This window comes from Microplitis demolitor, chromosome 8, assembly GCF_026212275.2.
Source record: "Microplitis demolitor isolate Queensland-Clemson2020A chromosome 8, iyMicDemo2.1a, whole genome shotgun sequence".
Taxonomy (NCBI): Eukaryota; Metazoa; Arthropoda; class Insecta; order Hymenoptera; family Braconidae; genus Microplitis; species Microplitis demolitor.
Genome location: NC_068552.1, coordinates 13,478,906 through 13,502,737, shown reverse-complemented (window position 1 = coordinate 13,502,737; position 23,832 = coordinate 13,478,906). Strand labels below are relative to the sequence as shown.

General features: G+C 25.2%; 6 protein-coding genes across 12 annotated transcripts; 2 read left to right on the top strand and 4 right to left on the bottom strand.

The window, feature by feature from the left end:
* Positions 1 to 28: 28 nt before the first annotated feature.
* On the bottom strand, positions 29 to 2,741 carry LOC103573342 (uncharacterized). Of its 2 annotated transcripts, none has more exons than XM_008552376.3 (8): positions 2,472 to 2,741; positions 2,309 to 2,395; positions 2,194 to 2,242; positions 1,832 to 1,878; positions 1,712 to 1,745; positions 1,470 to 1,576; positions 1,283 to 1,392; positions 29 to 1,221 (listed from the first exon to the last, which is right to left on the bottom strand). In XM_008552376.3, exons 2-8 carry the CDS (start codon positions 2,362 to 2,364, stop codon positions 959 to 961), a joined length of 666 nt encoding a protein of 221 aa, XP_008550598.1. In that variant the 5' UTR covers positions 2,365 to 2,395; positions 2,472 to 2,741; the 3' UTR covers positions 29 to 958. The 2 variants fall into 2 exon arrangements, with proteins under 2 accessions (XP_008550598.1, XP_053597429.1); XM_053741454.1 differs by having other exon boundaries at positions 2,368 to 2,395; positions 2,472 to 2,740.
* Positions 2,742 to 3,464: 723 nt separating this feature from the next.
* On the top strand, positions 3,465 to 7,996 carry LOC103573296 (bis(5'-adenosyl)-triphosphatase enpp4). Of its 3 annotated transcripts, none has more exons than XM_014442073.2 (9): positions 3,465 to 3,616; positions 4,057 to 4,276; positions 4,368 to 4,611; positions 4,746 to 4,844; positions 5,180 to 5,543; positions 5,635 to 5,844; positions 6,377 to 6,631; positions 6,706 to 6,805; positions 7,732 to 7,996. In XM_014442073.2, exons 2-9 carry the CDS (start codon positions 4,158 to 4,160, stop codon positions 7,799 to 7,801), a joined length of 1,461 nt encoding a protein of 486 aa, XP_014297559.1. In that variant the 5' UTR covers positions 3,465 to 3,616; positions 4,057 to 4,157; the 3' UTR covers positions 7,802 to 7,996. The 3 variants fall into 3 exon arrangements, with proteins under 3 accessions (XP_014297559.1, XP_008550548.1, XP_008550549.1); XM_008552326.3 differs by having other exon boundaries at positions 7,729 to 7,996; XM_008552327.3 differs by having other exon boundaries at positions 7,495 to 7,996.
* Positions 7,997 to 8,068: 72 nt separating this feature from the next.
* Positions 8,069 to 12,522, bottom strand: LOC103573297 (KICSTOR subunit 2). Of its 2 annotated transcripts, none has more exons than XM_008552328.2 (8): positions 12,330 to 12,522; positions 11,053 to 11,199; positions 10,826 to 10,977; positions 10,594 to 10,734; positions 10,398 to 10,536; positions 10,123 to 10,316; positions 8,561 to 8,711; positions 8,069 to 8,485 (listed from the first exon to the last, which is right to left on the bottom strand). In XM_008552328.2, the coding sequence occupies exons 1-8, from the start codon at positions 12,408 to 12,410 to the stop codon at positions 8,192 to 8,194; spliced, it is 1,299 nt and encodes a 432-aa protein (XP_008550550.1). In that variant the 5' UTR covers positions 12,411 to 12,522; the 3' UTR covers positions 8,069 to 8,191. The 2 variants fall into 2 exon arrangements, with proteins under 2 accessions (XP_008550550.1, XP_008550551.1); XM_008552329.3 differs by lacking the exon at positions 12,330 to 12,522 and adding an exon at positions 12,199 to 12,260.
* A 247-nt stretch (positions 12,523 to 12,769) lies between these two features.
* Positions 12,770 to 18,473, bottom strand: LOC103573298 (WD repeat-containing protein 3). Its single transcript, XM_014442064.2, has 10 exons — positions 18,069 to 18,473; positions 17,793 to 18,002; positions 15,899 to 16,824; positions 15,161 to 15,356; positions 14,861 to 15,082; positions 14,509 to 14,778; positions 14,170 to 14,412; positions 13,912 to 14,078; positions 13,568 to 13,790; positions 12,770 to 12,983 (listed from the first exon to the last, which is right to left on the bottom strand). Exons 1-10 carry the CDS (start codon positions 18,237 to 18,239, stop codon positions 12,819 to 12,821), a joined length of 2,793 nt encoding a protein of 930 aa, XP_014297550.1. The 5' UTR covers positions 18,240 to 18,473; the 3' UTR covers positions 12,770 to 12,818.
* Positions 18,474 to 18,740: 267 nt separating this feature from the next.
* LOC103573300 (uncharacterized) lies at positions 18,741 to 21,630 on the top strand. 3 transcript variants are annotated; one of them, XM_053741245.1, is made up of 8 exons: positions 18,741 to 18,821; positions 19,321 to 19,882; positions 19,965 to 20,090; positions 20,165 to 20,279; positions 20,376 to 20,526; positions 20,596 to 20,836; positions 20,918 to 21,049; positions 21,123 to 21,630. In XM_053741245.1, the coding sequence occupies exons 2-8, from the start codon at positions 19,501 to 19,503 to the stop codon at positions 21,311 to 21,313; spliced, it is 1,338 nt and encodes a 445-aa protein (XP_053597220.1). In that variant the 5' UTR covers positions 18,741 to 18,821; positions 19,321 to 19,500; the 3' UTR covers positions 21,314 to 21,630. The 3 variants fall into 3 exon arrangements, with proteins under 3 accessions (XP_053597220.1, XP_053597219.1, XP_053597221.1); XM_053741244.1 differs by having other exon boundaries at positions 19,965 to 20,096; XM_053741246.1 differs by having other exon boundaries at positions 18,746 to 18,821; positions 19,779 to 19,882; positions 19,965 to 20,096.
* A 96-nt stretch (positions 21,631 to 21,726) lies between these two features.
* LOC103573301 (exosome complex component RRP46) lies at positions 21,727 to 23,434 on the bottom strand. The gene is made up of 5 exons (XM_008552334.3): positions 23,244 to 23,434; positions 22,682 to 22,795; positions 22,240 to 22,361; positions 22,025 to 22,168; positions 21,727 to 21,933 (listed from the first exon to the last, which is right to left on the bottom strand). The coding sequence occupies exons 1-5, from the start codon at positions 23,329 to 23,331 to the stop codon at positions 21,751 to 21,753; spliced, it is 651 nt and encodes a 216-aa protein (XP_008550556.1). The 5' UTR covers positions 23,332 to 23,434; the 3' UTR covers positions 21,727 to 21,750.
* Between the last annotated feature and the right edge of the window lie 398 nt (positions 23,435 to 23,832).

Here is a 23,832-nt window from a genome sequence, read left to right as displayed (position 1 = left end):
TTTTATTTGCCGAACATTATTATTAGTAATTAAATAAAAAAAAAAAATAAATATTTGGCTATCAAAATATTTTTTAGTTGTCAATCATCAATAATATTGAAATAGACTATATATAAATACAGAATAATGATCAATTATATTTTTTGCTAATTTATACTTTGATTTTATAAGCTATTATTTTATATATTTTATTAATATTAAACAATATACTCTTACAAACGAATCGGTGCAAACATATAGTAAACAATTTATCAATTTAACATTAAATTTCTAATAAGCTTTAATTAACTTGTTCTTTTAAAAGGATAAATAATTTCATTTAAAATTTTAGTTTTTTTATTCTATTGAGCGATCGCTCCAATTCCTGTAGCGTTACCATATACATACTTATAACATATATATATTTTTTCATTTTTGTTTTGACCAAAAATATAACGCATTTATTAAAGCTTATGTAATGATGATAATTTAAAAAAATAATATTGTAGCATCAAAATAATATTTTATTTAAAATTGTAATAAGCATTTAAAAATAAATAGTTTAATTATAAAGTTATTCGATGGAGATGTTTTTTTAAGTTTTTAAATCATTTATAAATGCACTTAATAAATCACTAAATAAATAGCTAGTAAAATAATAAATTATTTGATTAATAAAATGTATAATAATATTAAATAATAAAGTGTATAAATTCGACTTGATATCGCAAGTTTAAACATTTAATTTACTGATAAAAAATTCAATATATAACTATTTAATAATACAGTCAAAATTTTATCAGTCACTTTGATATTAAAATAATTGTGAGCTCAACATTTTAAATTCATGTGCACTTGTCAATATACTGATTTCACATAATACATTTCTGTATTACGGCAGTAAAATTTCACATAACACTTTAATAAAATACAAAAATACAACCAACCATGATATATAACATTTATTATTGATTGTTAATCATCTAGCACCACTCCATTCACCAGTTTCTTTAAGTGTTTTATCTGTTAATCTTTCTATTTCCGTTAATAATTGCTCTGTTTCAATATCAACACAGGCTTCATTGTCTCCAACCGAATCCCACTCTAAACTATTTGGTGTAGATACTTTTGACCAGGGTGACGCTGTTAAACTGGACGGCTGACTACCATTACTTGAAGTTTTCGATGGTGAGTCATTTGTACTTTTTGGTCTATCAGAATCATCAAGCGGTAATGGAATAACTGCAAGATTATTAGAGCATTAATTATGAAATTATATTTATAATTAAAACTAATTGTTTACCTTCATGCTCCCATTCAAGATCTAACGATGATGCTGGAGTTGATGAAATACATCCTGGATGTTTTAATAAAAATCTGGCATCAAGAGTTTGCAATGTATTTAAATCAGATCTATAAATAATATATTCATTAATACAAATAATTAGTAAAGTAATTCAATTAAATATATGAATAATTTTATAAATTACCCAGTTGATGCATTATTTTGTGATTCCAAGCGGTAATATTTATTAGACTTTCTTTTCCAATTATCTTCAACGAGCTCCAAAGACACTGGTACTCCTCCGTGTCTTTTCTAAAAAATAAAACGATACATTTTAAATTCTTACGTATTATTTAATTATAACAATAAAAAAATACTTTGATTTTACTCAAATTTTTAAAAAAATTTAATTCAAACTTTGTAATAAAATGAAATATTTATAGTTACCTTTAACTTTTTTAACGAAAAAAATGATAATATTCTATCCATGCAGCAATAAATATTAACAATCAATTTATAAATAAACATGAAATATAATAATTATTTTAGCAAACATTTTCTACTCACTTTTTTGATCGTCTCCTATCATTTTCCTGTGGCATACGCGGATCTAACTAAAGTAAAAATATAAATGTTATGGACAGTAATAAATAAAAATTTTTTAATGATACCGAACTCAACCGACGTCTAATAGTTTTTTGATTTTTTTAAAACTATAAATTTAATAAAAACTAATATTTTTAAAAATTGCACCTGCAGTTTTTTTAATTTTCTACATGTGCATATTTTTAGATTTTATTTTTTTGTAATCGATTTGTTAAAAAAAAAAACACGGAAAATTTTCAACTGTCAGTTGACTTGATGGTCGTATTTTTAAAAATAGTATCAATAATTTATAAATAATTATTATGTTTAAAAATAGATAATACCTCAACTTGTTCTTCCTCTTGGGTGTGTAAGCCAGTATGTCTGAAGTATCTACAAGAAATAAAAATATAAATAAATAATCTATAAATAGTTTCAGAAGTAAATAAAATATTAAACCTGAAGGTAAAAGGGTCGGTGACATTGGAAAAGCAACGACCGAAACAGGTCCCCATTACCTGTCTTACTAAAACTATGCCTTGTCATCTAAATTTTTAAAATAATAATAAATTAATTAAATTATTTAATTTATGTTTGAATCTCTTCAAAATCGAATAATCACTTTGTTTAATTAATAAACTCTGAAAGAACATCTTTTATCGATTGCCAGCGGCATTGACATAAAATTTTGTATATGTTAGATAATACTTATATGTATATTTTTTTTGACTAATTAATTCAAACTATCTACATAATCTGCATCAATTGGCAACAAATTCATGACTGAGAATTTAGATGAACTTAGAATCTATACATTATTATTACATGTATATATAATGACATTTCATTTAATGTGTATTTGCTCTTAGCTCTTACATAAAAAATCTAACTTTAAATTTGCACATGGTAAAATAGTATTTGTTTGATAATAATTTACCGTAGTAATAAAAGAGGGCATATAAATCTTATTGTTTCTGTCACTAGATGAGTGTGAATATAGCAGACATCAGACAAATTTAAATGATCGTGAATGTAACAGACATCAGATAAATTTAAAATTATAAATAAATAGAGTAAATAATTAATAAAATAAAATTAAAAAAAAAATGCATATTTAGATAATTTTGAAATTTACAAGTGCATTTTTTATAAATATTATTTTTAAAATCATTTGCTCTATTTATTTGTACTTTAAAACTTGTCTGATGTCTGCTTCATTCACATTCGTAAATTTAAAATTATAAATAAATAGAGTAAATAATTTAAAAAATAATATTTATAAAAAATGCACTTATTAATTTCAAAATTTTCAAATGCGCATTTTTTAAAATTTAATTTTATTAATTATTTACTCTATGTATTGATAATTTTAAATTTGCCTGACGTCTGCTACATTCACACTCACATCTCTAGTTATATTTTCAAATTTTAATATTTATGAAAATATTTTAAACCAATCAGAAGTTAGCTCGTAATATTTATTTATAAAATAATCTATTATGTCAATATTGGTCTAGCCAATAGAATTTAAATATTTTTTAAATAGCCCTTATATTTTGGGTTTCATGAAAACCCGCCTTTAGTTTAAAATTTAATTTATATATACTGTCAAGTATTTATGTGTGCACCAATATATTTTATTGTTAAATTACACCACTGGTGTAAATAAAATAAATTTAATTTATAGTCTTGTGAAGTTTATTCAGGTGACAAATTTACATATTATTCAGTAACTTGCTAATTATTTATCACAGATATGTAATTCAGGTAATACTAAATATTTTTAATTTATAATTTATTTATGAAACGACTTTTAGTCACTTAGTTTTTAAACAATAGATAACATAATTACTTGTTTTTTATCATATCACTAAAAGTATATTTCAAAATGCGCAAAAAATAAAAGTCGTTTATATTAAATTTATAATATAAAAAATGAATTTGTTTCAATTTTAATTATAATTTATAATTATTTTTTTTTTTTATATGAGTGTAAATGTAGCTGACATACGTCAATTATTTAATTACATATAAAAAAATTAAATAATTAAAATATAAAAATATTCAAAAATACTTATACAGAATTTTGAATCGTCCAAACATGAATTTTTTTATTTTTATTTTATAAACATTTCAATTTATTATTTCAAAGTTTTAAAAATTGTCAGATGTCCACTAACTTTACTATCATTTTTTTTATTTTATAGAATGCTGCTACTAGATTTTTATTATTACTATTATTATTACCATTTTTACTATCAAAAAATTTGAAAATTCAGTGGATAGTAAATAAATTTGACGTAACACAATGAATATTTTAATCATGAAGTATTTGATATCAATTATCTGTTTATTTTTAAACATTGAAAATGTTTTGATGGTTTCATCAATTCCAAAATTGCTTATCGTATCTTATGATGCATTCAGGTATGACTCTATAATGTATATAGATATATATCTATATCTAGACAATAGACAATGAATTAAAAATAATTATTGAATGATATTTTAAAAATAGATATGATTATTTCAATCGTAATATAACTCCACATATGAAAGAATTAAAAGAAGAAGGAACAGACGTTGATTATATGATGAATGCATTTGTTACAAGAACGCTTCCTAATCATCACACCATGGCAACTGGTTTTTATATTGAAACACATGGTGTTTTGGAGAATCGTATGTTTAATAAAAATGGAACAATATTAAAAAATCAATCAGATGTTTTTCATTATAATAATAATATACTTCCTATTTGGGTAAATAATTAATTTTATTTCATTAAACTTGAAAGGTTACTTTGGAATTGTTTAAAAAAAAAAAAAACTTGTTGTATTACCGTACTATAGTTACTCGAATCGATTTATTGATTATGAGGTACATTACTTTTCAGACAATCAATGAAAAGAATGGTAGTGGATCGCACAGTGGATCTATGATGTGGCCCGGCGGTGAATTTGATTATGGTGGAGTAGTTCCAAAATTTTTTACGGTTTGTGAAACTTAAATTTCAATACATTAATTTAAAATCGTGTCCAGATCGACATAATAAATTGGTAAAAGCATGGGGAGATGGACAATAATTCAAAAATTATAATTCAATTTTGACCATAAATTGGACGTTTCGTCCCTTTATTGGGACTTTTTCAGAAACTAAAACAAGTCATTATAAAATTGCTGAAGAAATCCCAATAAAGGAACGAAAAGTCCAATGTATGGTCAAAATTAAATTATAATATTTGAATTACTGTCCATCTCCCTATGGTTTTACCATTTTATTAAATTTAAATGTTTTATTTGTTCATTTAAATATTTATTTTATTTTAGCCGTTAAATGTAACAACAAGTTGGGAAACTAGATTCGATACATTAGTATCATGGTTTCTTCATCCAAAAACACCAATAAATTTAGGAATTTTATATATTGAAGAACCAGATTTTCATGCTCATGCTTATGGTACTGAACATCCTGTAGTTAATGAATTATTAAAAAAATTAGATACCTTTACGTACTATATATACAACAAACTAAAAGATAACAATTTGACTGATGTTAATGTGATTCATTTGAGTGATCATGGAATGACGGAAGTTAATATATCAAGAATCATAAATATTTCACAAATTATTGATTTATCTGACTGTGAATATTTACCTACGTCGAATACTATATTTATTATACCACATCCCGGTAATTTTAATTTTAAAAATCATATTTATTTACATAGTTATTTTTATTTATATTTATCAAATTAAGACTTTTTAAAATTTTGATCTTATAGGTAAAGAAGAAATACTTTACGATAAATTAAATTCAGCAGCTAATGAAACATCAAAATTTCGGGTTTATCGTAAAGAAGAAATTCCAGAAAGATTTCATTACGGTAATAATGAACGAATGACACCAATATTTGTTGTTGCTGAAAATGGATATGCATTTGAATTTTTACGTGATTCATTTGATTACTATAAAAAAACTTTTAATATTACAAGTAAGTAAAAAATCGCGTTACTAATTCCAAAAAGGCGTATAATTTTCTTTTTATTGCTAACTATTTTGTAGACTTGATTTATAGCTAAAAATTAAAAAAAAAATTTGACAACGAAAAAGGCATAGGATAGAGGTACCGTTATTGGTTTTAGTGCCAGTTTTGGACATTTGAAAAATTTGAATAAAATAATTTGTAAAAGACGCAATCAATCTTTTAAATAAATTGAAAGATACTCTTATCACACTAGAAAAATGACAATTTTACTTTGTACTTTTTCATTAATTAAAATGAAGTATTAAATTTGAATAGTCCTGTGAGCAAAATCTTCATAACGGGAGTGCTGACGAGTTAAATTATATGCCTTTATGGTTTCAAAATTTTTTTTCCAATTTTCAGCTTTAGAATAAGTCTACAATATGATTAGCAATTAAAAAAAAAATTATAAGCGCTTTTGAAATTAAACTTAGTAACTGAAGTCAAAAAGACATATAAAATATGTGCTAATCTATGAAATTTATTAATAATTTTTTAGTTGATGATAAATCGTTATTTGGAATACATGGTTACGATAATGAAGACAAAAATATGCATCCAATGTTTTTTGCTCGAGGACCAGCTTTTAAATCTCACTGTAAATTGGAGCCATTTCATAATGTTGATTTATTTCCCCTATTCTGTAATATTTTAAATTTAGAGTGTCCACCAACAAATGGTACCGTGAATTCATTTAAAAAGTGCCTAAAATCATTTTCTAATAACGATGAGCAAAAAAAATCTTACTCTATGCGTATGTATGATAATTATAATTGTACAATTAGTTTTTTTTGTACTCGTTCTTGAAATACTTATTTTTTATTATAGTTGTACCAGTTTTGGTAGCTCTATCTGTGGTTGGTACCATTAGTATGTTGATTGGTCTGTATTTGAGGTTGAAAAGGCGAAAGGAAGAAGTTCTATATCGGTAAGCTTACAAAAATTTGTATTTTCTATTTAATGTAAATAATTGCTTGACTAATAAGTAGCTTACTAGATACTTTTCATAACTTCAATATTAATTTTTAATGCTCTCAATTATTTAGTAGAAATTTATATACATATGTAACTTTTTTTTTTACATTTTAAGGCCGGTTTCAGACAGTGCCCCCACTTTTTAAAAATTTTCAATGACTTTTAATTCTCACAAGCGTATCAAAATTTTATTAATTGATTAAAAAAAAAATAAAACCTTAATTGAAAAAAGGACAACGTAGTAGTAATTTCATCGAGGTTTAGATTTAAAAAGAAATTACTGACAATTGATATCAAGTAGGAGTTAAACAAAATTTGTTAAATAAATTTAAATAAAATCTTCATGTCAATTTTATAATTCGAATTTTCAAATTTTGTTTAACTTCCAATTGATATTAATTGGAAGTAATTCTTTTTAAATCTATACCTCGGCGAAATTACTACTACGTTGTCCTTTTTTTAAATTGAGGTTTTAATTTGATTTAAATTAATTAATAAAATTTGAATCTGGTTATGGCAGTTTAAAATCATTGCATATTTTTAAGAAGTGGGGGGACTATCTGAGAATACCCTTAAGTAGAAATGGTTTATTACAATGTAGCAAAAAATCTTATAATACGACTATGAAATATTTATTTTCAGGAAAGACTATTATCGATAAAGTGGATAATTCATCTTCGTATCAAACTTTTTTTTAGCTTTTAAGAATGAGTAGTGCTTGTAATATTTTTTTATGGCTGATTAGTATTTTTTTTTTATTGGATTCTATTAATTTTTTTGAATTATTTGTTTTCTTAAAGTGATTTGAATTGTGATAACAAAAGATTCATTATAAAATTTTAATAACTAGCAACTAATTAGTTGAGTAATTTTCAGAAGAATACTTGATGATGCTAAAATGGAACACTTGTGGGATGAGCATCAAGATTTAGAAAATATGTGGCATTAAAGTGGAGTCAAAATCTCTTCAAACATTATTTATATATATTTTTTTGTGATATTTTATATACGTAAGTTCATTGTAATCTAGCTTATTTTTTATTTATATACACTGTCTTTTACGTAATATTTGAAGAGTACAAAATTATATTTGATTTTTAAAAATCTTATATCAAAATTAGTTGTAGTGTTTATTATCTGTACTTTTTTTTTTTTTTTTTTTTTTCAAGTAAACATTGATTCCAATTTGAATGCCTGTAAGAATAATGCATAGCAATATTTGTAATTATTTATTTATTATATATTTACAATATATTTATATTAATAGTCAATATAAATTTATGTAAAAAAAAAAAATATGGAAAAATTAATTCACAACAAATACTTAATATGATTTAAATTATTTAGATAATTTCAAACTCTCATAAATTTTATTACACCGAAGTTGTGTTGTTAAATCAGTTATAAAAGTAACTATATGAGAGTCTTTATCTTTTTGTTTCCCACTTTCATATGCAACAATTAATGTCATCTTAGGATCAATATTTGTCAATGCGTAAGAACATGAATTTGTATGTAAATTTTTTGCACATTTAATATAAATTATTTTATCCATATTAACAAGCTCACTGTGACGTTCTTTTATTCCTTGTCTAATATTATCCCAGTGTACTGATGGTTTTTGCAAAAAAACCTACAGAGTAAATAATTCGCTATAAATAAATAAATAAATTAAATCTAGCATCAATAATTAGTTAAAATATCTTACACTTGGACAACCGACAACAATAGGAAATTCTTCAAATGATTCAGTTTCTCTATCTGGATGTCGATATCCCGCACCTGAATTTTCAGCATCTCGAGCGTCAAATATTATTAAAACTGCCAAAAAATCCCATTTTCTTTGGAAGCTCTGTATTCTGTTATTACAATTATATTTTATTACAGTCGAACTCCAGGCATAATGATATCGCTCCAAAACCTCTCTATTGCACAGACAACTCTATAACATTTCTTCACCTAAAACATGTTTACCGTAAAATAAAACTATCCTTGAACTGATTACTCCAAAACATCGCTATCCAGAACAACTCTCCTCAAGCTCAAACTTTATTCCGAAACTTCTAATCAATGACAAGACTATCCGATATAACACTATTCATTATCGATTTAACTAAAAAGTCATCAGTAACTGAGAAATCATGTTAATTAACATGGAAATTCACGTGTTTTTTCATTTACTGATAATTTTTTAGCTGTCAATAATGAAAAGTGTTATTTCAAATAGTATTGGCATTAACTAGAAAAGTTTCGGAGTTAAGTTTGCGCTTGAAGAAAGTTGAACTGGATAGAGATGTTTTGGAGTAATTAGTTCAAGGATAGTTATATTTTACAATAGACATGTTTTAGGTGAAGAAATACTATAGAGTTGTCTGTGTATAGAGAGGTTTTAGAGTAACTTGTTATAATGCCGAACTCCATCAACTCCCAAGTAGCACACTTGGCTTTGTGACATCTAGAAGATAGCAGTTTTACGGCTGCTTTTTTACCTATCAAGGTAACAATATGTTGATAAAACAATAAGAAATTTATGTCACCAAAAAATTATCTGTTCAAAAGACTTGACACAAGTAATGACAAAGAGTAAATTACAATGGTAAAATAAGTCATCTGAACGACTTTTTAATTGAAATTACTTTTTTAGGACGGAAAAAAAAAACACGAATTTCCTATGACTCCTTGGACCAATATTTGTATGCCTTATTTATAAAAAAAAAGCTTGGCTTTGAGACAAAAAAAATTTATCTCGTCCTTTTAAAAGACATCTCAAAGTTTTTCTGTGTTACTTCGCCTCGGCCAGTTAGCCTACGGAAGAGCGGAAATTTCGCGAAATTTTCAAGTTAACGGATGCTCCTTCTCCTTTAAAAAGTAACGCATGTGCTCTTACATCACATGAACGAGGCATATATAAACATATACAGACTTGCAAACGTACAGCATCGGGTGGAGACGGCATAGCTCGTAGTGGGGTCAAAATTGAGGGGAAGTTCCGAGTTAATGGAATTCAAGGGTAATTGTAATTTTAATGTATTATAAAATATATAACTTGTGTTGATAAAAATATGAGTTTCGAGTACACAAATAAAGAAGCGGTTTTACCAGTTTGAATAATAAAAATATTTATGTTTGTGGCGGATGACATAAACACTTTATATTATATAGGAGACAGCATAGCTCTTAGTGGGGGTCAAGATTGAGGAGAAGTTCCGAGATAATGGAGTTCGTTTGTACTTCAATTAATAAATAATAATAAAAAAAAATTTTATTTACTTATGATAGTAATCAATATTTTGTTTACTCATAATATTCCTCATTTCTCCTGGACTGGCTTGTTGACTTAGTGTTGTATGAAAATATAAAGAACATTTAGCCAATATAGCGCTACGTAATTTAACAAGCCATTGATATAACGCAGGCTGTTGATTTGCTTTAAGAAATGTTGCTCCAAATCCAAGTTTCCAAGACTTAAATAAAAAAAAGTAAATCAATATTAATTACTTTATTAAGTACTTTATCAAAAATAAATATTATATCTTATTTATTACTTCTTTACTTTGTAATGTCTTTTCCCATGCAGACATTCGTGCTTGAGCACCGTAAAGTGCCATTAATGATGATAAAAATCGCCAGTTTTGTACTTCAACTTGTGCACTCGTTAATTGAAGTAATATTTCACATTCTAATCTGAAAAATACTTCAATATTTATACTGTTTTATAAATAAATAATTTGTGTAGCTTACGTTAAAGCAGCTTTGATAGCAGTCAGTGCCAAGTGAGAACATGATAATGAATGTGTTTCAACAATTCCTTCAATAACTTGTAGTAATTCATGATATTTCATTGCCTTATTACCAATACTCGAGTGATACATTTTTTCATAACTGAATTAAATAGTATATTTAAGGTTTCTTGATTATTTTATAGTAAATTAGTGATAAAAAACTCAAACCATACTACATTTAACATACATACAATTCAATTAATTGAATTCTAGCAGTTATAAATTGACAAAGCTGACTAGAAACATCAGCTACTGTAGCGCCTATTACATTGGTACCTCTTGTCATTTCTTCAACTCTTTTTAAATCACCTTTCAGTGCTTCGTAAATTGTTTTTAAAGAATTCTACATATAAATAATATTAAATTCAAATAAACATTACAATATTTAGAGTGTATATTTTTAAGTAATGATAGTTACATCTTTACGAAGAAATCCTTTATTTTTCGTATGTAAAAATCCTAAATCTGCGTAAGAACGTTCTGCAACAACTATTTGGGGTAAATGCATCAATAACATACCCCATGGTCCCATTTGTGTTGAACGACATGCTTCACGCTCTTTTTCCTAAATATTAAATTATTCTAAGTGTTTTAATTACTTAAGAGCATTCTTAGACAGCGCCCGTCACTTTTTAAAAATATGAATGATACTGAAGTTAACTGACGTTTAATCATTTTTGGATTTTTTTTAAAACGATGAAGTATAAAAAACAAAATATTTAAAAAATGCACCTATAGGGGTGTATTCAGTAATATACTCTGAAGGTGAAGAATTATCTGTCCAGGTGTAATTAGTACCTTTGTAATGCTAAATCGCACCTCGGATTCGACCAAAGGATATTTCTGAACGCAAGATTTAAATATTTTCTCTTCCAGAGTGTGTTTCTGAACATGCCCTAGATTTTTAAATTTTCTACATGTGCATGTTTTTAGTTTTTTTTTTTTTTGCAATTGATTTGTTAAAAAAAAAAAACACGGAAAAAAAAAAAAAAAGATTAACTGTCTGCTAATTTCAAGATCATATATATGAGTGTGAATGTAGCAGATATCAGACATTTAAAATTATAAATAAACAGAGTTAATAATTAAACAAATAATATTTATAAAAAATGCACTTATTAGTTTAAAAATTTTTTAAATGCGCATTTTCTTTAAATTTTATTTTATTAATTATTTACTCTATTTGTTGATAATTTTAAATTTGTCTGACGTCTTACATTCACACTCATACAATTTTATTAATTAATTAAAAAAAAATTAAAGTATTAATTGAAAAAAGGACAACGCAGTTACAATCGTCGCCGAGAAATAGATTTTTTTTTAAAATTACTCATAGTTGTTATCAATTAGGAGTTAAGCGAAATTAAGTAAATTAATTTTAGCCTAAAAAATTTGTCATTCCAAATTATGACATGAAGATTCTACTGAAATTTATTTAACAAATTTCCTTTAACTCCTGATTGATATCAATTGTAAATAATTTTTTTTTTAATCGGATTCAGCAAAATCGTAACTGCATAGCCTTCGTTTAAATTAATTATAAAAATTTTAATGCGGTCTTTACAATTCAGTCACTGAATATTTTTGAAAAGTGGGAGCACTATCTGAGAATGGCCTGAAATTATTTTAACTCATTTTAACTAAATAAATAATTGTAAAAATTATAAACGAAATATAAACAAAAGATGACATTACCACAGATTCTTTAGCTTTTTCAAAACACAGTTGCGTAATCAGAGTAAAAAATGTACTTAAAAATTCTTCTTCATGATCCATTTATTGATAAAATCATTTAAAAATTTTAAAAAATAAATAATAATTGTAAATATGTCTAATTATTAGTAAAGTTTATTTATAATTTTATTTTATGAGTAATTGTTATTGTTGATCAATATGCTCTCTAGTAGCCAGTAATGGAACTAAAAAAATACTTGTTTTTAAAAAATATAAAATCAATATTTATAACTAATTGATATAATTTATTGAATGTAAAGGCATCACTTCTTTTAAAAAGATTAATAATCAATCTACATGATGTATGTAAATAATTACAAACTTAATAATTAAAGTGAATAATTAAAATGCATGTGTTTTTGTTAATGATTTATAATTTTTAAAAATTGATTGTTAAAAAATAAATTTTATACAAAATTTTATTGAATTGTATAACAATAAATGTTTAATTTATAATGTTAATAAAGCGCGTTTCAACGCTTGTTCTTTATTTCTACGATTTTTAACTCGATTTTTTCTCTTTTTCGATGCATCCCGGAATAATGTAACCCCTTCTTTTTCTTCTAACGCACGTTGTAAAAATGACATACCATGAAGATTGTATCCAACAGTATCCTAAACAAAAAATAAATCAATTAAATTTAAATAAATATTACTCATTTAAAAAAAAAAATTCGTTCCAAAAAAGTTCTATTGTGGGAACATTAGAATTTCCAAACTTGAGACAGATTAGAACTTTAAGTGGAACTTTTGTAATTTTGATAGTAGAAAAAAATGTATTTGACATTATATCAGCGAATTTCGAGTAAAAAAATAACTTTTTTAAAATATATTTTTCAAACCATATTTACCCTCGTTTCGAAAAAGTTCAAAAACTTTTAATTTGGAACTTTTTATGAGTGTTTTTTTATTTTTATGGGGATATTAGTTTCGAAACGAAGGTAAAATGTAGTAAAAATACGTTTTGAAAAATATGTTTTCAAAACGTTTTTTTTTACTCAAAATTTTCTCATATAAAATGTTAAGTAAACTTCTTTTTTTTTTTTTTTTACTATTAAAATTACAGAAGTCCAAAAAATGTTTCATTCAAAGTTGTCATTTGTCTCAAGTTCAGAAGTTCCACAAGTCGAAATTTTTTAGAGTCTTTTTGTGATACATTTTTTTCAACGAGTATTTCATTAAAAATAATTAAAACTTACTCTTAGCTTAGTTATCTTTTCCATAGCTAAATCTCTAACTTCTTCTAAAATTGTTAACATTTGTGAATTTGCTACTATTGGTTCATGATGAGCTTGAATTAGACTCAAAGCTAATCGAACCAATAGTTCAGTTTGATATTCACTTTTCAACAATTTCGGAAGATATTCAAGTATTTTGCATGCATCAGCATACGGTAGAAGTAATAGAGTTTCTTCCATGTCACTAAAAAAAATTAGATTTATTATATAAATTATAAGAATAAAAACCTACTCATAAAAAAAGAATAAAATAAATAAAATTATCAATCTATAAAATTATGTTAAAATTATATCTTTTATTTTACCTTGCTCTGATTCGTTTGAAAGTTTCCAACAAATATTCATCAGTAGTTTTACAATTGAAAGCTTGCATTAATAACGGTAATGGTGGTGCTGCATTCGGAGGTTTCACATTTTCTAATTCTTCGTTATATTCTTTTATGACATCCAAACATTCAAGAATTAATTCCGCCTAATTAAAAGAGTATGACATTTATAACCATATAATAATTTTTAAAGTTTAAATTTTTTTGTATGAAACAAAGAAAAAAAAGTTTTCTTACCGCTTTTTCACTATTAACCGTCTTACGTGAGGGTAATAATTGTTGTTTTTGTCCTGGTACTGCTGTAGTTTCACCAGTAGCTAATTCATTTTCTTGTCTTTCACGTTCTTCTTCAGCTTCATCTTCTAATACTAATGGCTCTGATGACTTTTCATATAATCTTATAACTTTATCAGCGCCGCAGGATGCTACGAAGACACCATTTGGTGATACTGCACAGCACCAAGCTTCACCAGAATGTCCCTATTATTAAAATATATAATAATAATAATAATAATAAATAAATAAATAATGAGCAGTGTATTTATATTTATGAAACAATATTAAAAAAATACTGACTTGAAGTGTGATAATTTTTTGGTAATTATCTGCATCCCACTCTTTGAGTTTTCCATCTTTACTACAAGTAAACAAATAATGAGTCTTTGGAACAAAACAAAGACCCATTACTGAATCATCATGAGCAAATAATGACTTATGACAGTCACCAAAATCCATTCCCCAAATTTTAATATTTCTGTCAGCAGATCCCGTAGCAATAATTGATGAGTCGCTGGAAATGTCCATACAAAGTACTGGTAATTTATGTCCGTACAAAGACAGGAAAAACTATAATTTAAAATTAAAAAAAAAATCAATTATGTATAATCTAAGTGATTAAATCAATTAGATGACTATAAAATTTATTTACCTTAAAAGTGTCTAAATAAAAAATCTTAACAGTAGAATCAAGAAGTGAAACTGCTATAAATCTACTATTTGGACTTATTTTCACACACAAAACACCTTCTTCCAAGTTTAATGTCTTTGTATGAATTAACCCCAATACTTTGCAATTTGTTTTTTGATCTTCTATCAGTTCAAAATCCCAAAATTTAACAGTTTTATCAGCACTGCCGCTGGCAACTCCTTTCTATAATAAAAGTTTTATTATTTTCATTCTCATAACTTAATAAACTAAACCAATTAATTAATTAATTATCATATATACCATATTGGGAAATAGAACAATACTCCAACACTCTTGTTCATGTGCTTGAAATGATTCAAGAACATCACCCGACGCAATATCAACAATCAATATTTTACCATCTTTCATTCCGACAATCAGATGCCTGTCACCAGGTACAAATGTCAGAGTCAAAGCATATCCACATTCAACAGTTCTTAAACATGTCAACGATGGTCTAGAAAAAAAGTACAAGTCCAGTTATAATAATTAAATCTAATTTATCTAATTGAACAATCACTTATATAAATAAATACTAATAAAAAAATAATGAGTTAAAAACGAGGAGACTTTTTTAATGCTTGCCTATTTTACAAAGAAATTCATTTGAACTTGAATTATTTAGATCAAAATTAGAGTTTCTGCCTGTTTTGTTACATCGGGGAGATATTAGGCAAGATGACTTAAGAATACCGAAATGTAAACCAACAGCATATGAAAACTCGTTTTTAATTCATAGAATTCATTTATGAAATTCTTTACCACCGGAGCTAATGACAATACAAACTTTTATAGAATTTAGGATTACTTGTTTTGATTATTTTTTAAATATTAATAACTAGTTAATTAATCTTTTTGTTAAAATCTGTAAAACATACACGTGTATATATTTCATAAGATTTTTTGTATTTTTTGATGGTCTTCAGGGAGTTACGGGTCTAGGATCAAATAAATATATTTATCTATCTATCTATCTAAATAATATATAATGTAAATTACCTATTCCATAATTTAATGGAATCACCACTAGCAGTAGCAAAAGCCAAATTATCTGAACTGAAGCAAATAGCCCGAATATCTGTGCGATGTCCATGATGTTCAATTGACCGCATGCAAGTGATATCGTCTCTTTCTTCTTTTTTTTTCGAAAGTTTTCTTTCTTCATTTACAGACAGCGAGTATAATTTCAAAGCATTATTATCAAGTCCAACACATACACGAAGTTCATCACCACGACCCATTACTAAATCTATCGATTTGACTTTACTAGGAGCATTTATAACAGCAAGTCTTCTAACTTCGTCGTGAAGAGTTGACGTTGCCTCCGAAGGAATAGTACTTTTATCTTTGCCAGCTTTCAGAGCTTTATTTTTCTCTTTATTCAGTCGTTTATTTATTTTTTTTCTGACTTCATCATCAGAAATCATGTAAAATAATTCAACTGTATTTTTTGTACCGTGACAAGCAATTACTTTGTTTGTAATATCAGTAGTTAATGAAACTACACGACCATGTCCAGCTCGTAAAATACTACCGATTTTTTCACATCTCAATGGATAATTCAAATCATTTGTTTCGTCTTTGTTGATGTTTAACGAACCTATATTTAATGTATTGTCATCATCGTCATTATTTTCAACGTAAAATATTTTCCAAACGCGTAATTCATAGTCATTACATCCAGTTATTAGATACTTGTCATTTTTAACTAAAGTAAAACCCCATACTTCTGATCTGTGTCCTACAAGCGTAAGAAAATTGTGATCTGTATCAAGATCCCAAAATTTAACAAATGTATCTTTAGATGCGCTTATCAATATGTTATTTTCTTTCATAAATGATACTTTTGTAATTACTCCTTTGTGTCCTGATAAACGACTGACTCCAGTTTCGGCAACGACATCCCAAATAATAATATCCGTGTCCTATAAAATATAAAATAAAATAATGATTATCATCATTTATGAACGTTCTTGCGTGAAGCTTACTATTAGATAACGTCTTTAAGGACGCTCTTGCGCGACTCGTGAGTTAAATGAGGGCTAACTGTTTCAAATTTAACTCCGCGGCTATTAAATTTTTTAAAATATCTCAATAATTTATCAATATTTTTGAACTATCGAAAATATCTATCTAGCAGTTATTGTAGAAAATGTAAGTTTTTAATTAGACATTACTTTGACTTAAATTTTTTTGTCATAATAATCCGGCAATATCGCAATTTTTAAATCTCAATACATACATGTATATGTTAATATATGATTAATACACATCATGGATGATAATAATAAGAATATTTATTACAATGTGAGAAATGATAATAGATCTTTTAAAAGAAAATTTATTTAATTACTTATGATTAAACAAATAACTTAACTATTTTGACAGTTTAAAATACCCTCTAATAATTTTATGGCCTCCTTTGTCTATGTTTACAAACGTATATTTTTTTTAATTCATAGTGTGTCGTTGCCGGTTTTTAAAATGGCAAATGACGTTACGTCATAATTTTAATTTTACTAACTATAATTATTAATAAATAATTCAAATCACCGATAACACGATTATTTTACAACGATTATATCGTTAGCATGAATTAAAAAATATTTTGGAACATTATTTGTCCCTTTGTCTATTCTAATAATATTTTTTTTATAAAGTTAAAACATAAAAAGTTATAGTTTCCCATAAGACTCTGTGTTAAAACTTGGACTTTTAATCGTTAATAACTTTTTCAAATGATCGATAACATATACTGAAATTTTCAAGAACGATAATTATTCACTCATTCTTGCCAAAAATATAAAATTTGAATTGTTATCTAATAGTAAGCCTCACGCAAAAGCGTCCTTAAATTTAATTTAAATAGTGAACTAAAAAATTATTCAATTACTTTAGAACCAGAAGCTAAACGATGGCCCAGATCGTCGTAAGCTAACGTAGTAATTTCTGATTTATGTCCAACAAATATACTTATGTTTTCTCCTGAACGTAAATCATAAGTTTTTATTGTACCATCAGCATAACCAACGGCTATATGACGATTATTTGGTGAAGTTGCTAATTGAGTAACATCAGACTTTTCTCCAGTTAAAACTTGAGCCTGTAAAAATAAATAAATAATGAATTAGATTTAAAAAAAAATTGCATTGGTAACTTATATATTTACCTTTTCTCCAAGTCTTAAATCCCAAATAATAACATGTTCACATGCTCCAGCAGCAACAAATCGTCCTTCTTGTCCTTCTAATACTACAAAAACAACGTTACACTTTGGACTTGTTATTATATTTAAATTTCCAGTAGGAACAAAACGTAAATACTGTTTTGTTAAACCCATATTTTATAGTTTATTAAACTTTTGCCTTATAATTTTTTAATTTATATAAAAAAAGTAATTTTATCAAACATTGCTTCAACGACTGTGATTTTAAATTACTTTAAGGTTACTTATCCACGTGCTGTTATTCTAAGACTCAATCAATGGCAATAATAATTATAGCAACTAAAAACACACTCGGTTATTTATCAACAGAGTAAACTGTAGATTTACGGCGTCTGCGTCTTGTTCTATATAAATTTAAATTCAGTTGCCAAAAAATGAGTGTGAATGTAACAGACAAGAGACAATTTATAAATTTTAAATAATTATATAATAAATTAAAACAATAAAATTAAAAAAAATGCGTGTATTGATTTTTCATTGATCTAAATACGCATTTTGTAATTTTTTTTTTAATTCTACTTACGCTTTATTTGTTCATTCAAAAATGTCAGTTACATTTACACTCATTTTCTAGACTTTTCTAGACTTCCATTTTTTATTTTTGTTTTATAAACATTTTATTTTATTATTTAAAAATTTTTTAAATTGTCAGATGATCGCTAACTTTTTAATAAGATATGATCCTGAAATTAAAAGGTAATTAACAATTTTCGGATTTTTTTTTTTCTGACAATTCAATGAAAAAAAAAAAAAAAAAAAAAAATATATATATATATATGTAGAAAATTAAAAAAGCTAGAGGTGTAATTTTTTTTTTATATATTAGAGTAAGAATAAACCCGATTTGAAAAACTGGTCCTTCAAGTTTGAAAGAAAATAGTTAATAATTTATGAGTGTGAATGTAGCAGATAATAGACAAATTTAAAATTGTAAATAAATCGGGTAAATAATTTTAAAAAAGCACTTATTAATTTTAAAATTTTTTAAATGCGCATTTTTTTCAATTTTATTTTATTAATTATTTACTCGATTTATAATTTTAAATTTGTCTGATGTCTGCTACATTCATAATATGTTTTTTTTTCTAGTAGATTCGATGATTCATCACTTACTCATTTCCTATTTAATATAGCGTTATAATTATAATTATCAGTATCAGTTATTATTAGTCTACTTCTTTCTTGTATTTTCTAGAAGGGAATTAATAAGTGTCACATTCTATGGTAAGATTTTATAAAAGACAAATGTTTAAAAAATAATCATACAACTTCTTAATACCATAAGAGAAGAATAAAAAGAAAATTAATTGTCAAGTTGGATCATTAAAAACCTATTATTTTTGAGCTGCATATTTTTTTTTAAATTTGTTTAGTAATGGATGAGGTGTTACCTTTTTATGTACAAAAATCAATTTTAGATAATATTAAGAATCTCATTATTCTTTTAAAAATCGAAAGAGTTCATAAAACTTGGTATAATATTGTTCACAATCGTATTTCACAATCTGACGAATGGAGGGAAATTTGTTTAAAACATATTTCAACAAATTCAATATGTACTATTATGACAAGATCATTTCCAAGACTTTCGATTACAAATTTCAAAGAAATTTCGGACAGTAACATTTGGTTTTGTACATTTCGCTCTTACAGAAGATGGTTACTAAAATGGAAGTTTCAAATTAATCACGAAACCATTGATAATTTGTCCAAAGAATCTTTTCAATCAGAAAAAATAATTTGCACCGCAATTTGGGGTAAGAAAATACTTTTTTATTACATTATTAGTTATATATATTTTTGATTATAATTACATTTACAAAAGTTACATTTAAATAGATAAATACTTTGCTGTGGGAACTACCAAAGCTTTTGTACATTTATTTAACATCGATGATTTGAGCGAACCGTTTCTTACAATTGATAACAAACAATATTTATCGCAAATTATATTTTGGTATCCTAGTAAGGGTAATTAATATTTTTTTCTTTTTCAATAATATATAGTAATAGATTAATTCGATAATATCATTATTTAGATTCTGAGGAATTAATTTTGGTTACAAGATCTTCAGAAAAAAAAATCAAATTTTGGAATTCATCGAATGGAACAAATATCCCAACTGATCATGATTATAAAGCGAAATATTTATGGTAGATATTGAACTGTCAATAATTTTTTATCACGTAATTATAAATTGAAAGTTGTAGAAAGTTTAAGAAGAATAATATATTGATTGTATTTTACAGTGTAGGTACCATGAATAATTTTTTTGGTGAATATCATGATGTTATCACTGAATATGAAAGAACTTTAGAAAACGTTACTTCCAAAAGAAATATCCACTTGCATACTACAGCTGATGATGTTTTTTTTGTACTGTTTTCCCAAGAAGAAAAGGTAATTTATTAATAGTATTGCTAGTGTACTAATAATTAGACTGTAAAAATACTTTTCTTTCCTTTTTAGCTACTGAAATTATTATTAGACTCACTGAGTATTTACTTGTACGAGATAAAAGTTCCCTCTAATGATAAAGAATCCTTGCAATTAATGCATCGAAGAAAATCGGTTATATCAAACATCATATATCCCAAAAATGACTTTTATTATAATTTACTCAGTCTCGGAAACAAACAAATAACGAAATTTTTTTTAAGGAAAAATAAACTTTATTATTTAGCTGAAGATATTGCAGTTTTGGTTTCTGGTAATTAATTTCCAGTAATGTGAATAAACGTTTATTTTTATTTTCATAAAAAACTTTTGTACTATTTATAATTTATTACAGAAAATAATCAGAGTATTTTAGTTCATGAAGAATCCAAAAAATGGAAAGAATATAATCCTTTTGAAAAATTTACAGGAATAATAACATCGGCAGTTTTGCATGGAAAAACTTTTATTTTCGGTATCCATACGGGTAACTCTCATTATTTATATCAAGTTTAAGTATTTTATCTTCAGAAAATGATTTAAAATTTATATTTTTCTAGGTGAAGTACAAATATATGTTTTAGAAAACTTAGAACAATTGAAATCATCTCAACTAAATCCAGATTCATCGATAAAATATAAATTCATACAAAACGAGCCAATTATTTCTTTAAATATTACAGAAACTCAACGCAAACTTTATATTTTGGCATCAACAAGATATGAAACTCATGTTATCACTTTTTTTTAGGTCGTTATATTTAAATAATATTTTTAATAATCAATAAATTACGCACCATAAAAAATATTTCATACAATCTTATTAAATATATTGTAATCTTTTACTATAGTTGTATTAAACCAAAAATATATGTATTATAACAACTATACTATTAAAAATTAAAAATGATTTAAATATTTTGTCTATAAGAAAAAATAAATGATTATATGACTATATATAACTATGATTAAACTTTCTTGCATTTTTTCGAATATAATTTGAATTTGTCACATTATTTAAAAGATATAATATTATGCAAATACAATTTTTTATTGAAAATCTTGCAATTTTTAGTTGCTGTAGCGCGAAGAATTTAAGTAATAAATTCATTATTAAAAAATATGAAAAAAAGTACTTACAAAATAAAAAATGAATATAAATAATTACAGTATTGAGTTTTTTTATTATCATATAGCATAAGCGTATTTTTTAACAATATCACGATAGAAATCAAAAATATATTTACTTGCATCACGACACTTATCCGTAGCTTCAAGTAATTGTTTTTCATTAAATCGGCCCATTGCGTTACAACAAATAATGTCTTTCTTAACGCTGTCGAAAGCAAACATAAATGTGGCTTTGGCATTCTGCAATAGAAATAAAATATCATTGTTATTTTAATTAATAAATCATCAAGTATAGTGTTTATAACAAACATAATAAATATTAATAACAAACTTGAAGCTGTATTTCATCTGGATCAACAATTATTTCTTTAGAATCTTCATCAATCATACAGTTAACGGCTGCTATGGTAAATTTCATTGATAAATTGGAATTAATTAACGCAATACATGATGCATTGATAGCACAAGCAAGGAGCTAAAGAAAGTAATAAATATTATTAATTACTAAAATCAAATTAATTTCTATAAAATATAAAAAATACTTACACCACCATCATCTTGCATTTCTTGGGTATTTATTGAAATCGAAGTACCAGGATGAAGAGATGTAATAAGAGTTGATTCACATGTTTCCTTGATATACAATTCTTTCATTCTTCCATCAATACCTTAAATAAAAATAACCTTTATTTTTTTTTTACTTTTAAAATATCACTCACTATTAAATATTTGTCGCTCTTTACCAATTTTTTTTATTATTTACGGATAATCATCAAAGAAGTTAATAAAGCGCATTGACCGAGCGCTTCAACTCATACAGGAAAGACATAGACTTTAATTTTGTATTAAGTTTCATAATTGCTATTTTATTTTTATTTTAAAATATTGCACGTTTTAGTTTGCCAAAACTATAAATTTATATTTCATACTGTTTGTTTGATAAAATGTATTATTTATATATAAATAATAAAAAAATATTTAAACTTACTCGGTGGTCCCTTTAATGGAGTAAAAACAACCTCTACACTCGCTTTATCATGCAACATTTTTTGCAATTTGGCTTCAATTGGTCCATAAACTCCAGCTACTATGCACGTATTACCTTAATAAAAATTAATTAATTAATTAACTTATTAAACGATATATTTATTAAATGAAAAACACTAATGATACTAAAGATAGCCGATTAATAATTTTTGTATTTTTTTATAAATAAAAAAAAATTATTTTAAAAAATTTCACTTAGTTTTTAAAATTTTTTACATGAGTATATGTTTAATTTTTTTTTTTAATAATATTGTTAGAAAAACAAATTTAAAAATTTGAAATTGTCTGTTAACTTCAGGATCATAGCCGATATCTACTAATTTTTGGAATTTTTCAAAACAGTAAAGTATTAAAAAAAAACCTTTTTAAAAATTGCTCTTATAGTTTTTTTAATTTTCTACATGTGCATATTTTTAGTTTTTTTAATTGATTATTTAAAAAAAAAATTCAAAAATTGTTAATCGTCTGTTAAATTCAAAATCATAAATTTGTGAAAAACTAACCTTGCATAAACATTGAAGAACCATCGGGCATTGACAGCAAATTCATTTCACAATTCATTGCTCGTAATGTACATTCGCTGGACGTCATTTTAATTTTTTAATTATTTTAATTTGTTTATTTACTAAAAAAAAATAGTATATTGATATTAATAATTTTACAGAGGTTATGTCTAATTATCTCCACATGTCAATAAACAAATTCAATATGGCACCGAGTTTTGACTTTGCGGGAAAAATTTTAAAAAGTATGTCGATAAAAAAGAAAATTTATTTATTATTTAGTAAACCGCGGGAAAAATTGAAAATGTTTTAAAAAATAAATTTTAAAATTAAAATGAATGAAGTTTAAATAAAATATAATCAGGAGGTTGTTAACAAATAATTATTAAATTTAAATATATTTGATATATTCTGACATTAATTCAAATATTTTTGATGACAGAACCTTCACACATGCGACCCATATGCACATGATATTATCCAGTGGTTGATTTAGGTGGGAAGCTGGGCGACGATCAATAACTCAAGTCTGAGAATTTTTTTTCTTACACTGTACATTGGTGTCAGTTTAAATCATTAAATTTTGGTG